Consider the following 17055-nt stretch of genomic DNA (forward strand, 5'->3'; position numbering starts at 1 on the left):
GTGTTCGTGAATGCTGCACTGATACGTCACTCGCCTCTCGCGCGCTGCAATTACGCGAGTAAATTGCGCGCGCAACTTCGCATTACACAGCTGATTTTGAATTCAGGCGCTTCCAAAATTGCCGCGAATGATACTTTCTCTGCGAGCTGATAACACATCAACCTTAAGGATATATTGCACAGGCGATACAATGTTGCCATGCTAAACCATGCTAAAAACATAAAAAAAATTCAAAATGATCAGAATTTTATAAAATTTGGTGAACATATTCTTTAGTGCCAAATTTGACAATACAAATTTTTTAAGATTTTTCTTCTGTACAGTTATCGAGTAATTGATCACTAAAGTTCACGTGTATAAGCATAGCGTTTCCATATATATAGGTATACATTCCAGGCATAAGAAATCTGCTTTAATGCGCAATTACTCGATAACTAAACAGAAGAAAATTTTGAAAAAATTTGTGTTTTCGCACTTGATGTTGAAGAGCATTATCACCAAATTTCATCAATTTCTAATTATTTCGACTTTTGTATCATTCACCCTTAATTGTGAGGTTTTTTTCGCGTCGACGATTCAAATGAATTGATAGCAAAAAATATTTTATTACGAAAACGTACAAAATGGAATCGTGAAGTTTCGATTTGTGTTCAATCAACAGGGTTGGAAATGAGGACTGCGATCGATTATTTTACACGCACTCCAACAGACACTCGTTCATGCTTAAGTACAAAAATTTTTAAACAAATGGAATGGTGCGCCTTAATATAATGCGATTTTCGGTTATTTATATAATTCATTTAAAACAATTGTTCGTATAAAAACTTGTCGTCGCAATACCAAAAAAGTGAAGGAATTTTAAGCGGTTACGAAGACCTCTCCAAGGACTTTTCATTGCGCGTAGTTTTCTTTCTCAGCTACGCTTCCTCTGCGCCGGCTGAGCTTCGATATCTGGGGAAAAAATGCTCGCGTTACAAGACAGTCGTTAATTTTTTCGCTGGGAAACTTTCTGGAGGAAAGTTCTGTTGTCATTATTCGGAATAAATCATCGACGCTCAGGAAACGAGATTTTTATATTCGACTCGAGTGAATGAAAATTTTCATTCGAGCTAATTTTTAGTATGAATTTTGGAACCGAGCGAAAATGAATTCCATCGAATCTCTACTCGATTTAATTTAGAATGAAAGCAAATCTACCGAGTTGATTTCACTACGTCAATATTGAAATTCTGGTTTATCAGGGAATTTTCTAGCCTACCAAGTTGAACGGTTTCACTGCGGATCCTGATTTGTTGCTGGTATTGAGAGGACTCGTTGCACCATCACCCGCGTGTCCCGCACGTGGCGATTTCGGCGTGGTCAAGCCTTTGGGCAAAAACGATTGAAGTGGCTCGGAACGTCTCTGCCCACGATTCGATTTCGGCGACGTTGCTTTCGCTCCGAGCATGGGCGACAACCTGGGGAGCTGCGAGCTCTGTCGAGATTTCGAGGGCGTTCCTATCCTGCATGCTCTCGAACTGTAAATAAAAATACGAAAAATCTACTCAATTCCCGAGTCATTTGGGGCTTTTTAAAATTTTTTAATTTGATTTTTTTTAAATGCTAACTGTCCCGATGTCCTCGGAACGAGAATTTTCATAAAAATCTGTTCCCTCCGAGTCAACGCGATAAATTTTCCTGTTCGAAATATTACCCCGATGAATTGTTGTGAGCGGCATTGTCTTCGCCGGTCGGACTCGTTTTCGGGGTGACGGGCGAGATGTTGCAAAAAAGTTGGTTTTTCCCCGGACTCTGGGGTATCTGAGAAGTCGAGCGACGCAGATGTTTCGATGCAACATCGTCCGGCGTCGAAGCAGCCATGGGTTTCGATTTTGGCGATTTTTTAGCGGGCAACGTGAAGTGTGGAATGGCGAATGGTGTGCTGGTTGTCACGCCGAAATTCGACGAAGTTTCGCGAACGGGCTTTGGCGGAGTGGTCGATCCAGCTGTCGGTGACTCCCGTTTCGCCAACGATCCTTAAAACATATTTCGGAAGTTATTGCGCTTATTTCATTATGCAACTGTCAACGAATCATTCCCACTCAGCTCCCTGTTCATTTTCCCTTTCAATTCTAGTCATTTTTTTACACGCTTTGACGATTACCTCGACGCTGCATATTTCCAAATGGGATAATCGCCTTCATCGGACCTTTTTTGCTCGCTACTTCGGAGTCTGGTTTCTTTCTGAATCTGTTTTTCACTTTAGCAACCACCGTCGACGATGGCTTGTCCTGTCTCGCCAATTCCGAAATTGCTACAGACTTCAGCGGTGCATCTAGAAAAAAATTGTACTCAGTATCGAGGAGAAAGAATTCAACGCGAAAAAATGATGATATTTGAGGTTTTGAGAAGCAACGGGGAGACATTCGTCTTTGTCGAGCATTCAACACTTTTTTAAATCTCCTTGAATACGGTCCTGAGAGCTGTTCTAACGGAAGGCTTTGGATACCTTGAGGCCGAGTGCGAATCTCGCCGAATAGTTTTGCTCAACTCTCAGCACTAAGCTTATGGAGAGAAAAAAATTTGTAAAAAATTTTTAAACAATTTAGCAATTCTCATGGAGCGTAATATCAGCCCTCTGGACTTTGCTACATCGTCAAATCAAAAGCTTTGGACTTTCGCTCGAAACAGGGTCTTGCATTCGAGTCCACGAAGATGAATATCCGTGGTGAGACACCCTGAAGATTTATAAAATAACAACCTTTGACCAATTTCCGAGTATTTATTGAAGAGACGTTCGGACTCGGATCACTCGGGAAGCGTTTCCTTGCATCCTTCAGATGAGCCTTTGATTTGTCAGCGGTCAACGGCGCGTTTGCAAGTCGTGGAATATTCGGTGTTGTACTCGTTGGTGTTTGAGTTACGGAGATACTTCGTCTCATCGTTCGCTCGCCCATCGTTTTCTCCTATAATTCGTGAATCGTTTCAGAAAAATCCATCGAAATATTTCTTCATTAAGTCACTCATTAATTCAATAATTTGACAGAAGTTTGGAGGAGTTTTTGTTCTTTCAAGTTTGCCAGGTAAGTGGGGCTGCCAATGATTTTTGTTGGAAGCTTGCATTTGACAGGAAGCTTGTAGAATTACCTTTGAGTTCGAGTCGAAACTTCTACGATTGACGGATCTTGAAAACACGGAATTAGGCGTAGATTTCCGAGGTGGAGTCCCGATGCGATTTTTAACGGGGGTTGTAACACGTTTGTTTTCGTTATTGGTTGATTGTTCTCGAACATCGAGGTCAGAGTTATGAGACGAAGCAAGGTTAAGGGCGGTACCTAAATTTTTCAACAAGTTCATTGTTTGAGGATCTTTGTTTTGACCGGTCAAAAGTTTGCCAAGTCCAACGAGTATCTCCACAGCCATCTTTTGATCGTCTGTTATTTGATTCTGTTGTTTAATCGCTTCGATCGAATTACCGGACGTGTTTTCAGGGACACTTTGCTCTTCTCGTTCCTCGGAAAAACTGTCGTGATTATCACTGATCAGTATAGGCGATTTATCACTTTTATTTATAGCTTTATCGAAGTTCAAATTGTTGTTCTCGGACAAACTCAATTGCTTGAAGCTTTCGCTCGTTTCAATCTCGTTATTTTCCTCTCGACTCTTCTCGATATTTTCATCTTTGATATTTTCGGTTCCACCGACGTTCTCCCATTTTTTTGGACTCTTTTCCAAATTATTTCTCTCAGAGCCGAGACAAGTAGCCAATAGATCGACGTTACTCTCGCACTTAACGCCCAATGCTTTTTCCAAACTCTTCAAGAGTTTCGCCGCTTCCGAATTCGACTCGGATTTCACTAATTTCTCCAAATCCAATAAAAGACTCGAAGCGATTATTTTGTTATCTGGATCGCGGAAATTCGTGTCCAAATCTTTGAGCATATCTTTATCCTCCGACTTTGACTCCGAACTGGATCCTGATTTTTCCTGCTTTCCTCTATCTTCCAGTTTCTCAATTTCGCTTTTACCAGGCGATTTTTTCAGTTCTATCAAATCGTCCACCTGCAAATCCTCGTCAGATGGAGGCAACATATCGAAGTTCCAATCTGGCCGACTATTCACTAAATCATCACTGCTTACGGCTAAAACCCACAAAATTGAGATTAAATCATGTCGAAATTTCAGTTTTCAAACTTTAGAAATGAAACCGCTCATAAATGAAAATCCACTAACTTGATTCCGTTTTGCTTGCTAGTTCTTCAAAAGTTTTAGCCAAAGTTTTTGCTTCGCTGAATATCGACTTTTCGATCGTATCGCTATCCTGAAAAAAAATTACAGATCACAGGCTTTATTACATAAATTTGCAACATAGACATTTCAATTCACAGCTATACAAAAATAATGAAGCAGTAAAAGAAAAACTGCACCCTGAAGATTCGACTTTGGGGAATGAAACTTCTCCGGTTATTAAAAAAAGTCAACTCGTTCAACAAGAAGAAAAGCAGAATTCGGTAGTTTTTTTGGCATTTTTTTGGTTTTAATTTTTTCGGAGTCATAAATTTTCTCATTTATTAAATATATTGAAGAACAGTTTATTAAATCGGTTGAAATTATTCTTTCCTTAGAACGACGCATGCATTCAGGATTCAATTGACGAAATGAAAAAGATGTTCATTGAGCACCAATGATTAATTTTTTTTTACAACCGTACTCACAGCGAAAACAGAGTCCGTTGATGTGCCCGATGAAGATTCTTTCTGGGAGCTATTAGAGCTTTCTTTAGACGATGGTATAAAAACAGGAACATCAATTAATTTGGCTTCAGTATGAACAGATTTTCTATCCGTGTTTTTTGACCCACCGGTAATACTGTTTGTCAATGAGGAAGTCTCAATCATGCTTGATCCCGAAGACCATGTCTTCAGTTTCGAGTACTCAAGTATCAACTGATCCAAGTCTCTCTCTTTTGAACTTTCTTCACCTAAACTTCTAGAACTGGGATAGCTATCGATAAAAGCACAATTGGCAGTACGGTTGGAAAACATGGATGAGGAACTGGAAGAATTGAATGCGGAAGAAGCGGGAGTAATTCTTGTGATGGACGAAATGTTTGACAGATCTGAGAATGGAGAAGTATAGTGAACTGAACTATCAAGGAAAGCTTTGTTAATACTGTCATCAAAAATGATTGAGGGCACAGCGGAGTTGGAACTCGTATTCTCATTCTTCTCGCCAACTTTGAGCCCTTCCATAATCGAGTGACATCTTTGTTGGCGAAATTTTTTCGGCGAAGTTTTATCACCTTGCGACAAGGAGCGTCTGAGGTGATACAATTTGGGAATTTCATCGCCAACTATCAAAAAATCAAGATCCTTTGAGGAACAACGTAGTCGTTCGTTTAATTTACAATTCACAATTGATTTGAGAAGATTTTCATCAGCACTGCCACTTGATTCAGTCAGACTGTCATTCATGGCTGATTGATTGAGGATCGAGGTCTCGAGTCCTGGAGATTCGACGTAGAGAGATGGAATTTCCCGAACATATTGTAAACGATCTTTTTCTTTATTTGACACTTCAATTTTTTCAGATTTTCCATTTATAATTTCCGGAATATCCGATAGAGTAGTTTTTCCTTCACTGATTTTATTAATTTGTAAATTTGTTGTAGAGTAGTCGAGGGTTTTATTCATTTTGAGAATATCAGAGTATTTTCGCTTTTTGGGCGTGAAATCATCTTTGAAGTCGGCAATGCGAGATTTCGGGGTAACGTTTTCCTCCTTACGCTGCTGTTCGAATGTGAGTGCTTTTTGAAGCACGGCTTCGAAAGGATCCTCCTGTTTTCGCACATATTCAACCGTTTTGTGATGAACATTGTCAAACGGATTATTGTCGAGACTGTTGCGTTTTTCAACGAATAATTCAGCTGTTTTTCCCGAACTGAGCGAGTCGCCAATTTTTTCGGCTGAGGTTTGCGGTATCGGTATTAAAGGCGATGCTAATTTCGCACCGTGTATTTTTTTTCCATCCGGACTTTTAAGATCTATAAGATCACACATTTCGAACTGTTTTATTCACCATTCACGATTTTTCTAACCTACGATAAATAAAAAATCCTCCAATATCTCGTAAAAATGCTTTTCCGCCGGCGGTTGCCAAAAACAGTTTTATATCATACTACCAAATACTACTCAACGGTCACATTCCATGCACCCAACGCTCAACTCAACCCGGCTTTATATTAATTTTTTTTCTCCAATGTATTCAAACTCGATGATTCCAGTCACGAGATTTTTACATTTCCACAGATCTCTTGCTTTTCATCACGATCTTCCTGTTTTTCTTAAAAAAAAATGCTTTTATTTGTTTTGTAAAAATTTATTACAATAAGCCGCTACTTGTTAGGCATTTCTCGAAGTACTACTGTCACAGTCAAACAAATTATTCAACATGAGTCGTGAGTGTGTATGTTGTGTCTCGTAATTGTGTGAAGGGTAGAGAGAATTAAATGGCGTGAACTGATTTATGGCGGTTTTCTGACTTATAGAGTTTCGGTTAATTTTGATAACAGCTGAATTTGCCTATCCTTGAAATGTAATTCAGTCTGAATTCAGTAGAAAACTTTTTTTTTTTTTCGCAGTCAAATACGACTATAAGTATTTACCGTTTACTATTCAATTGCCGGACGGGAATCACATGGGTTTAAATGTTTTTTCAGAACTACGGAATTAACCGAACCTGTCCGAACGTGGACTTCTGCCTTGTATGAGAAATACAATTTCACGCTCAGGGCGGCAACAGTTCAAACTACTAAGCCATTTTAAAATGTGGTAATTAAAACTGTAAAAACGAAACAAGAATTGTTTAAATAATGAACTGGAGTATAATGATGATATTGAATTTAACATATTAAAAAAAATTGACATTTCCACGTATAGCTATTTGTGTTGTTCTATATCTATATATGTCGTAGCCCCGCGGCCCCCCTCCTACTTTTGTCAATAACCCGTTTGTGCGAACTCAGCCGTCGGTCGAGAACGTAGAACTTATCTCTAACCGAGTATATGCGCGAATTCATGTTTTGTAATCGAGTCAGTCAGAGCTTGTCAGGCTCAGGCAGTCCAACAGTGCTGGAGTGCCAGTGGTAGACCGATCGTTCAAGTACATCGGTTGCGAGAGTGTCGCGTACGGGAGAGGAAGAAAGAGAACGAGAGAAAGCAGAGAAAAAGATTTTCATCGCGTAATCCTGCGGATGATAAAAATCTTCATAGGAGGTTCAATATGAATTGAATAGTCGGAGGGTTTCGTGGAGTGAAAGTTTTGTTTTCGATCCCAACAATTAATGGGTGTGTGGCAGTGATATGAAAGATCTTGTGAAGGATTCAGGCTTCGGTCCGCCCAGGTGAGATCGCAAAAAACACGGGGTTGTTTTATTGCGAGATTATCGTGATCCGGGCCACGGAAGTCACAGCCTCTCGCGGCTCAAAGGCAATCCCTCGCTCCTGCCCCCCCAGCCCCTCTCCGTACCCTTTTTTTGTCTCGCTCTCTGTTATCCCCGCCTGCCGCTTGCGTCACGTGACCCGCTCTGTTTACCAAAATGGTGTTCATCGCCGTGATCACTGTTTTACAAACACTTTGCGATCTAATTTTCGCATCGAGGACTTTTGTTTGAGTATTTTTACTCTCGCAAAAGTCCCCGGGTTATCGGCCAGTCTGAAGAAGAAACACATTCGCGGTAAGCATCCAACCAATTTCTTGTCACTTTTTTTTAATTCTCTTCATCCTCTCTGACTTCTCTAATGTAATGTGTGCTCGTCGACCCGTCACGGGCCGTTGCACCGACAATTTCTCGCTCTCTCACTCTTTCTCTTCCCCCTCCCTAGCTCCCTCTGTCACCTCTTTTTTTCTCTCTTTTTATCGATGCCAATGAAAAACTCTATTCTCTTCCGTGTTACAACAGGTGCATGATTGTTCGTTTCACACTCGAATCATTTCTGTCGAGCCTTCATAATCGCATCAGTGAGCTCAACAACTATTATTTTTAAATCATCAAATACATTCTTTCTTCCATCATGATAATCTCGTTTTATCATTCTATCATTATTTTTTTCCATTATTTTTCTCTCAATTATTCATTTTTGTTATTGCTCAAAGTTTTCCTCTACGTTTCACATTGTGTGCGTGATTGTTCGAATGTCTCCTAATATTATATTTATATCAACACGTTTTGTTTCCACCATTGGCAGCTTTTTGTTATTATGACTTTTTTATGTGAACCATACTTTCTCAATCTGTTCTGTCTATTACCAGAGTTGCCACTTTTTTTCCACAAACATTTCCAACTGAAATCACAAAATATTTTATTCTCTTGCGACTTTTGCAGAGAGATCCATTCGGTTGAGTCAAGTTTTCTTCCGTTGATATGCCAAACTCCATGCTTTGCAGGTAAATAGAATTTTCTTTTTGTTTTTCTAATACCGTTAAGAAAACTGTCAAAGACAGCATTTACAATATGCTCATTTTTTCAGATCACATCACAGATGATCTTGGAATCGTAGAGGCACAAATGGAAAAGATTCTGGGAAAGAGGTTTTAGATGCCTGACGGCTGGCTAGTGTAGCAGACGTGCATCGAGGCCTTGCGTCTTAACGAACATGGCCACCAACCAAGTGGACTATCAGTGGTACGATTTTTCCTATAATTTTTATCGTTCCCAATGTTATTTTTTTTCCCAAAAACTCATGCTCATATTTGCTAAAAAAACAATAGACAATTTTGAATGAGATCATTTATCTCCATCAGATCACTATAAAACTATTCACCAGTGGAGTCTGTTTTTTGAATAATTATCGTCGAATGTGTGATGAATCAAATTAGTAAACATGTCCAAAATTTATCACAAGACTCATTTATTTTGAAAGATTTTCAACAATTTTAACAACAAAAATGATTTTATTTGTCACAATTTAAACTGGTTGTATTTTTATAAACACAAGAAAAAGAAATCGAATAAAAAACATTGTATTCAAAATTCAAGCACATGGATGGACTTTGAGTAAAATTGAATGCCCGTTTAAATAATCCATTTCGTATAAACAACATTGACGAAAGCATGTTGACAGAAAATTCATCATATCTGATGTTTTGTAACGAGGAAGTGGTTCGATTTTGGAAGAACTTTCGATTGAACGTTCATTGTTTTAAAATAAGAGAGTTGACAAAATAATTTTCACAACCAACCTGGAAAGAATATCGATAGATTTCTCGATTCGCATTGACTTCTTAATTTCGTAAGGCTTTTGTATTGCATCAAACGAATTGTCGAGTTTAATTTGTTCGTTTCATCTTGCAGGGCTTACTCGATAATGGATTCGTCCAGGGTCTCGACTTTCCTCATATCGATATTGCTGATCGTATATGGGAGTTTTAGATCTTTGAACATGGAGCAAGAGGCGCGAGAGAGAGAAAAGGAAAAAGAACGCGCGAATCTTTTGTCCGGACTGAGTAGCGGTACAGGCATCACGGACAGTGCCAACAGCGGCAGCGTACAAACACTCGACACGATGCACGCTCTCTGTCTACCTCTTGGCGCTTCCATATCTCTCCTTATCATGTTTTTCTTCTTCGATAGTATGCAGATGTTATTCGCGATATGTACCGCAAGTAAGTTCAACTATGAGCTGCTCTAGGGACATATGCCTTCAGAAAAGTTTTACTTTTGTAAATTAGGATACGGAGGCAGGATCGTTTTTTCGAAATTTCATTTTCCAAATGATATTTTGGATTCTATGAATCTGGAAAAATTGAAATTGTTTTGAAGAGCCAAGAAAATTCATAAACTTTAGAGATTTTTTCTAAAATAACCTCTCTATATCGACGACCATCGTACCTTAACGATCAAAATTCAATCGAAATAGTTGCTTTTTTGTCTCTGAGATAGGTAGAAAGACGAAAAATACAAGGAATATCGGTAATCGAAGTTTGGTCGGTCGCTATTTTATGAAAAAAAAAAATGATTTTTACGATTTTACGTGTCTGGCGTGCTGACGAAACCGTAAGGCTTCGAGCAAATATTTCTAACGATCTTGCAATTATTGCAAAAAAGACAATTAGATTTTGTGTGGTTCAAAACATTCTACACTATTGGGATTAAGGGGAAGCATTTTGTAATTCCTTGCCGAAAACATGAATCCAGAAGTCATATAAAAATCCTGTGAAATACGGTAGATGATCGAGTATCGAAAGATTGGGTAAAATTTTCAAAAAATCCTCATTTGTGAACTCAAAAAAGTTCCTAGTATTTCTCTCCGCTTGTAAAAATGTTCATTTTTTAACAACCTTCCAACTCTGTCTCTACGCAATGAAAATCTCTTTCAAGTTCCATTTCACGATAAAAAAGTAAATAAAATAAATTTAATTGCGTTCGAACAAAGCAATCTTTAATGTCAATAATGCGATTCGTTAATTGTTATTATCAGACAATTGGGAATCGGAGAAAAGTAGTAAATATTCTATGATCGTCAGTTCAATAATGTAACAATGAGACTATGCAAACATCTGTGAAGCTATTATGGAATTAATTTGAATTCATTAAAATTCATGGTTATTAAAAAAATTTATTGATTTTTGTGCAATAATGCTGAAGATTCTCGAATTATTTATGATTTTAAAGAATAAGCGCCGAAAGTACCTTGATTTAAAGCAACTGAAACTAATCGTATTCCTCTTTGCTTTTATTTTGTTTCATGTTCAAAGTCATAGCGACCGTAGCGTTGGCGTTTTTACTATTGCCGATGTGTCAATACATAATACGACCATGCTCGGACGGGAACAAGATATCATTCGGTGTTTGCGGCAGGTTCACAGGCGCTGAATTATTATCTTTCTCGTTGAGCGTTAGTATAGTTTGTATATGGGTGTTGACCGGACACTGGTTGCTGATGGACGCAATGGGGATGGGATTGTGCGTCGCTTTTATAGCATTTGTAAGATTACCCAGCCTAAAAGTATCCACCCTCTTACTCACTGGACTACTTATATACGACGTCTTCTGGGTATTTTTCTCCTCTTACATATTCAGCACAAACGTTATGGTCAAGGTAAGATATTTCTCGCGTTCACAAACATCCATTTTTCCCCATTCGATTTTCCCCTTGTTCTTTGTGTAGGTTCCGTCAAATCGGTTGCTCTTTCAAAAGAAATTCTTTTTTCGTTGCGTACTTCATTCCAATCGTTCAAAATTGACTTTTATTTAAATAAAGTGCTCACAACTTGCAATGGTCACAGAAAATCGTCGATGCTAATAAATGTTGAAAGATGCTTTAATTTTTCGATATTTTCGTTAAATTTAAAGTCATTTGAATTTAGCATTGAATGAAATAATTTTAAAAATCGTAGCGTTGACTAAGAAATATATGTTAAACCTCGAACAAAGTTTCGTGTTAGACACCCAGTAGTTTTTCCATTGAAGCGTAATATATTTCCACCACTTAAATAATGTGTTTAAAAAAAAACGTTATTTCAGGTTGCAACGCGCCCGGCCGACAATCCCGTGGGTCTCGTTGCACGAAGATTACATCTGGGCGGAGTAGCTCGAGAAGCACCGAAGCTTTCATTGCCTGGTAAACTTGTATTTCCATCGATGCATCAAGCAGGACATTTCTCGATGCTCGGCCTCGGTGACGTCGTAATGCCTGGTCTTCTCTTGTGTTTCGTATTACGTTACGACGCTTACAAGAAAAGTCAATTGGTAATAGGTGGTTGCGAGGCTGGTGTACCACCTCCGAGGCATCTAAGTCGCATAAGCTACTTTCATTGCTCTCTCATCGGTTATTTCCTCGGTTTACTCACTGCCACCGTAAGCTCCGAAGTTTTCAAAGCCGCCCAACCCGCCTTACTTTATCTCGTGCCCTTCACGCTGCTACCCCTACTCACGATGGCATATCTCAAGGTAATTTTTATCTCCAAGGACATTTCATTCATGAAAAAAAGCACGAGGCTATGAATAACAGTAAAAAAAGAACCAGTTGTGTACGTTATTTATCCCAGACCTCATGTGCTAGTTTTTTGACCTTCGAATCCACACTGTTTTCACGACGCTGAAGTTTCCAACGTTGGAGTCCAACGAAATGAACGAAAAAAACGTTTGTAATTCGCCAATTTTTTATTTTACGAATCGTTGGTGCAGCTTGAAAAACTACGAATCGCAAATTTGGCAGGGAACAAAATAGGAGAATTACTGGAATTATTGGAGAATTTTTTTCGATCATTTCGTTGAACTCCAACGTTGGAAACTTCAGCATCATCTGTTTTCAATGTATACTGTGTTCGGGTCATAGCATCGTTTCTTCGGAGATAGAAATGCATGATCGAAAATGAATCTCTTCGTTTCTCAATGAGGAAGAAAATTACATAGGGAAAAATTCGAATTTCATTCGAGTCAAGTTATTAAAAAATCACTTTCAATCATTAAATGATTGAAAGTGAGCATTTTTCTTGCTCGTCAATAGAAAATATCAAATGCAGTTTGACGGGTGACGTATTCGACCATCGGAAAAAAATTCACTCGTTCAATTCGCAAAAAGTTAATTAGCGACCCACGAGTTGGGTCGATATCGAACCGAAGCGAGCGTTGCAATTTCATATGCTTGCTTCGGCCTAACTATTGGAATTATGAACGACGCAATAATATATTCAAAAGTTTGACTTGAATAACGCCATAGATCCTTAGCAACATCATTTTTAAACATTCCTCATTTATGGGGTCAAAATTGAACTCAGTTGTGAGTTCTAAGTTTGTAGTTTATCAAATAATTTTGCATATTTGCGTAGATGTAGGGTGGATCAATGAATTTTCCAAATCTGAGAGCTCTGCGACGATTTGTCGTCTCTGAATATCTTCATTAACTTAATTGTTGCTTTTTTTTCAGGGCGATTTGCGGCGAATGTGGAGCGAACCTTTCATATCTCATCCACCGTCGAAGCACATGGAAGTTTGACAACCGTCGTGACTGGTAAAAAGTACTATGAAAAAAATGGTACGAAGAAAACCGTAATCACATTTGCAATAATCGTCTCACAACCTCGTTTCCTTAATTTCCGTCGATATCATATTTATGTAAGTAATTCATGATTTTATTATTTTCTTTTACCATTCGATAGTCGCGCTCTCTCCCTTTCCATTTCGCTGTATCTTATAAACTCGCTGGTCTCTTTACCATCGCTCTCTATCGTCGTCCGGATCGACGATATACGAAAAAAGTGTATAAAATCGTCGGACATTAACGAACAAATTTGCGTTTATTAGTCATTATTTCGGAGAAGAAAAACTTGGCGTACAATTTATTTTATATTTCGCACAATCGGACTAAGTCCAGAGTAGAATTCAAAAAACTGAAGGATTCGAAGAAAATCGAGCTCCGATGAACAACGTCGAGCAACTTTTTTTTACTGTACGAAATTATCGTTTTTTGTGGGATCTCGTTACAAAAAAGTTTTTTAAATATTTTTCTTTATTTTATTTTCCTCGATCGAACAAACTACCTAGTTTATTGAGAGATTCCCAATCTTTCTGTATTTCAAACCAGTGAATAGAAACTAAAAGAATGTATAAATTATTGTCACAAAAAGTAGCTAATTGAAACGTACGTAACGAACGAGTCGTTCCAGATTAAATTTTCGGAGGATTCGTAAATTTAATTTTGCGACGTACGATAACGAAGAAAGCATTGAATCACAACAAACCTAATAATAATGTGCGTGTAGGTTGTGAATTTACGTTTAAACGTTTGCTTTGTTACGCGAAGCGAAAGCAACAATTGTGTACATAACTCTTATACTATGTAATTATATTCCTTGTTTTTTTTTGTATTTTTGTTTTTTTTAAATGCTATTTTATTAATTTTATTTAAAATATATAAGCGAGGGTCTTGCAGCTGTGATTCGCTGTTGGCAATTTATAATGAAAAATGTGAAAAATCTTGCGAAACTGAATAATTTTGAGAAAAGGGATAGTTCCCGTTCGTTGACGATAATTATACCTAGAAATTTAAGAGCCAAGAGACCTACTGGAACTTTTCGTTCGAGTTCTCGCAAAGACTTTCGCCACTCACACACTCACACACGGACTCACACGCTCGCTTTATCAACGAGATCATCCTCTATTCGTTAATCCCCGATCATGGATGGGGCAGCCAAGTGAAATACGAAAAAACAACTAAAAAACGGTTAATACTAAAAACGAACATACTTTATATTTTTTATTTGATCACAAGACTGAGCAAGATGTAGGAATGCCAATTTATTTAAGAGGACTCTCTGATAAACCAAACTCTGGTGAGGTGCTCCGGGATTAACAATTTTTAACCTCGAACCCCGTTTTAAACTCTCTCGAAGTTTGACGATTTTTTTTCTCTTCAGTGATGTTGAATTTTTTGTGGATTAGTCGACACTCGTTGAAGTTTTTTTTGGGATTTCAAAACAGCACGTTCAATCGTCTATTCTTTATTTTTCAATCGATCGATTTTCTTCACCATTATTTTTTTCTATATTTCACCTGCATTTTACTGAGAGCCCAAAAAAAACATGGAAAAATCGTCATTGTTCAAATCTGCGAATAAAATTATGGAAAACTGATTTTAAAAATGTGGATGCCTGGTAAAAATTCTTAAGAGATAATATTTGTAAATGGAAAAGGCTTCAGTGGAAAACTTTCGGTTGAAGCGACAGAGAATACTCTGTAAAAATGACTTTTTAAAATCCCTGGTATCCGTTTCATCAAATGTGTTTACGCGTCATTGAAGGGAGAAAAAAAATCCCGAAAAGTACAACTTTTCGAGGGTTTTCATTGAGGTATCCTTCTCAACTCGATTCATTCATGCCCTCGAACATTCTCTGAGCCAGTGTAAAATCTATCATGATCATCAGTCGTGCAAATACCAAACTCATGAAAACGACTAACCGAAATCGATGCGAAAACGTAATAACAAACGGAGTCAACCAGCCAAGACTAATTAGTGATAATTTTGGAGATCCTCTTACATGTACGACGCAATAATTTTCCAAGCATCTCTATCGACTATGACATTCTTCCCATCCCCTTAATCGTTTAGGGCTGTCCGACCCGTCCATGGCGCAAAGTCGAATCGCTGTCCACCTTCTCTGCCCCAACTCCTCCACGCATTTTTATTTTTATCTTTGTTTATTTTATTTTTTAATAGTAATAATTTGAAAAAAGATTTATAAATTTGTTTGATAAACACGTAGATTAAATTCTACGGTATTTGTACTGTAAAAACGAATGAAAAAAGTGGTCGAGTGGTAGAAAAATTTTTTTTATTAGTGTCTCAATTTCTTCCGATGACGACACGTGATCGTATAAGACTAAAGTTTAATTATCTCTCTATACATACATCCATATACATATATATATATATATTTATACGATATTTCTAAACGAATTGACAAGGAAGAAATTGATCTCCCATCACAATTGGTTTTGTTTCGTAGACTTTTTATGGATCACGCATTTTGAAGTATTTCAAACGAGTCGATTTTGTTTCTAACGGAGGCGTCGGCGTGCCAGAGATTATTTGGGAACATAAATTATTCGATTGCAACGAAATTTCGTATCTGTGTCGCATTAAAACGAAAATAAACGAAATTTTTCAACATACTCGATTCTTCGCTTGTCCAAATTTCATAGAAAATACTCGGCCTATTTTCGTAGTACGAATGTGGAAAAAAGGGAAAATAAATTCGTGGTAAGAGACAGAAGGAATTCCGTTGCACTTTAACAATTTGATCGATTCTGCTCTTCTTTTTAGCCTCTGCCTTTTCTTATTCCCTCTCTCTCTCTCCCATTTTAAGTCGATCCAAATTTACAATTATTTTGATATTCTCATTGAAAATGAGAGACGTGAATGTTCCCCTTCTTCACTCAAATTGCCAAAGAAGTCAAATCTTCACGATTCTGTATCAACATCAGCAGGTGTTCGTCTTTCACGAAACCCGCGAACGCTTCTCACCTCGAACTGTCTCTCTTGTACATAGATTTTTAAAGCGTGGAGTATATTATTGTATTATTATTTACGGAACAAATGAGGAAAATAATAAATAGAGCGTGACCTCTCGTTGGCAGTTTGAGGAAGATGGAAGGATTTGTGGATGTTTTTGTTCGTTGCCGATTGACGAATCGATTGACGAACAAAATGATCAGCGAAAATAAAATCCCGAAATAAATTGAATTTTGTGCAGTGAGAGTCACACGCAGAATTCTTCGTCACCTTACGCATTTCTATTTATTTTTTCACATCGGGAATTTCGTGATTATTACCACGCAAGAGGAAAAAAATGAAAAGAAAACCAACGTATATATATATATATAAAAAGATTGTTATTTCCTTCAATTTTCCTTTTCGCTCTTCGTCGAATAGACAAAAGAAAAACAGAAAATATCACTCGAGTTTCCTATCTCCTTCCCTCCCCGCCCCTCCCACCGCCCTGGCCAATCACCGTAGTTCTTTTTTACAAGGAGAAACAAGGACAAACATAATACTGTAGAAGTTATTGATGGTCATAAGAGACGTTTTAAGAACTCGATTCCCGGTGAAGTGCCGAGAGTTAATCGGGCACGACGTCGAATAGCCAATGTACGATGAGGCGCGAACGATGAAATTTCATCCCGCTTGCGAGGAGAATTTAAGAATCGAGACGAGGGAGCCCGCATCGTTCGTCTCGACAAACGTCAAAACGCGGATGATCGTTTTTCAAATGACTATTAAAATTACAATAACCGTTGGACTCGACTCCACCGTGAATCGAGGAGAGAGAAAAAAAAAATAAACACGAGAAAAGAAAATGAAAATATAACTTAAAGAGTCTATAAATTTAGAGCAAGAAAATAAGAAGAAATAACAAAACCGAAGAAAAATTCACGATAGGATGAACGAACAAATACAGGTTTAAGCGACTAAAAAGATGAGAGCAAAAAAACAATTGCAAAGGTAACTCTTAAATAGAATGTAATTATTGCTAAAAGAAAATGAAAATGAAGAAAAAAATAACATGATTATTCTA

At 37.8% G+C, this 17055-nt stretch overlaps 2 protein-coding genes across 4 annotated transcripts; one reads left to right on the plus strand and one right to left on the minus strand.

The window, feature by feature from the left end:
• Window positions 1-585: 585 nt before the first annotated feature.
• LOC122413973 (myb-like protein X) lies at window positions 586-6708 on the minus strand. 2 transcript variants are annotated; one of them, XM_043424704.1, is made up of 9 exons: window positions 4841-6708; window positions 4695-4756; window positions 4213-4300; window positions 3127-4121; window positions 2741-2945; window positions 2144-2314; window positions 1694-2015; window positions 1259-1517; window positions 586-951 (listed from the first exon to the last, which is right to left on the minus strand). In XM_043424704.1, exons 1-9 carry the CDS (start codon window positions 6036-6038, stop codon window positions 892-894), a joined length of 3360 nt encoding a protein of 1119 aa, XP_043280639.1. In that variant the 5' UTR covers window positions 6039-6708; the 3' UTR covers window positions 586-891. The 2 variants fall into 2 exon arrangements, with proteins under 2 accessions (XP_043280639.1, XP_043280633.1); XM_043424698.1 differs by having other exon boundaries at window positions 4695-6707.
• Window positions 6709-7068: 360 nt separating this feature from the next.
• On the plus strand, window positions 7069-17027 carry SppL (signal peptide peptidase-like protein). Of its 2 annotated transcripts, none has more exons than XM_043410722.1 (7): window positions 7069-7714; window positions 8363-8424; window positions 8508-8662; window positions 9332-9642; window positions 10735-11078; window positions 11504-11929; window positions 12909-17027. In XM_043410722.1, the coding sequence occupies exons 3-7, from the start codon at window positions 8634-8636 to the stop codon at window positions 12975-12977; spliced, it is 1179 nt and encodes a 392-aa protein (XP_043266657.1). In that variant the 5' UTR covers window positions 7069-7714; window positions 8363-8424; window positions 8508-8633; the 3' UTR covers window positions 12978-17027. The 2 variants fall into 2 exon arrangements, with proteins under 2 accessions (XP_043266657.1, XP_043266668.1); XM_043410733.1 differs by lacking the exon at window positions 7069-7714 and adding an exon at window positions 7967-7998.
• The last annotated feature ends 28 nt before the right edge of the window (window positions 17028-17055 follow it).

Source organism: Venturia canescens, chromosome 1, assembly GCF_019457755.1.
Source record: "Venturia canescens isolate UGA chromosome 1, ASM1945775v1, whole genome shotgun sequence".
Taxonomy (NCBI): domain Eukaryota; kingdom Metazoa; phylum Arthropoda; class Insecta; order Hymenoptera; family Ichneumonidae; genus Venturia; species Venturia canescens.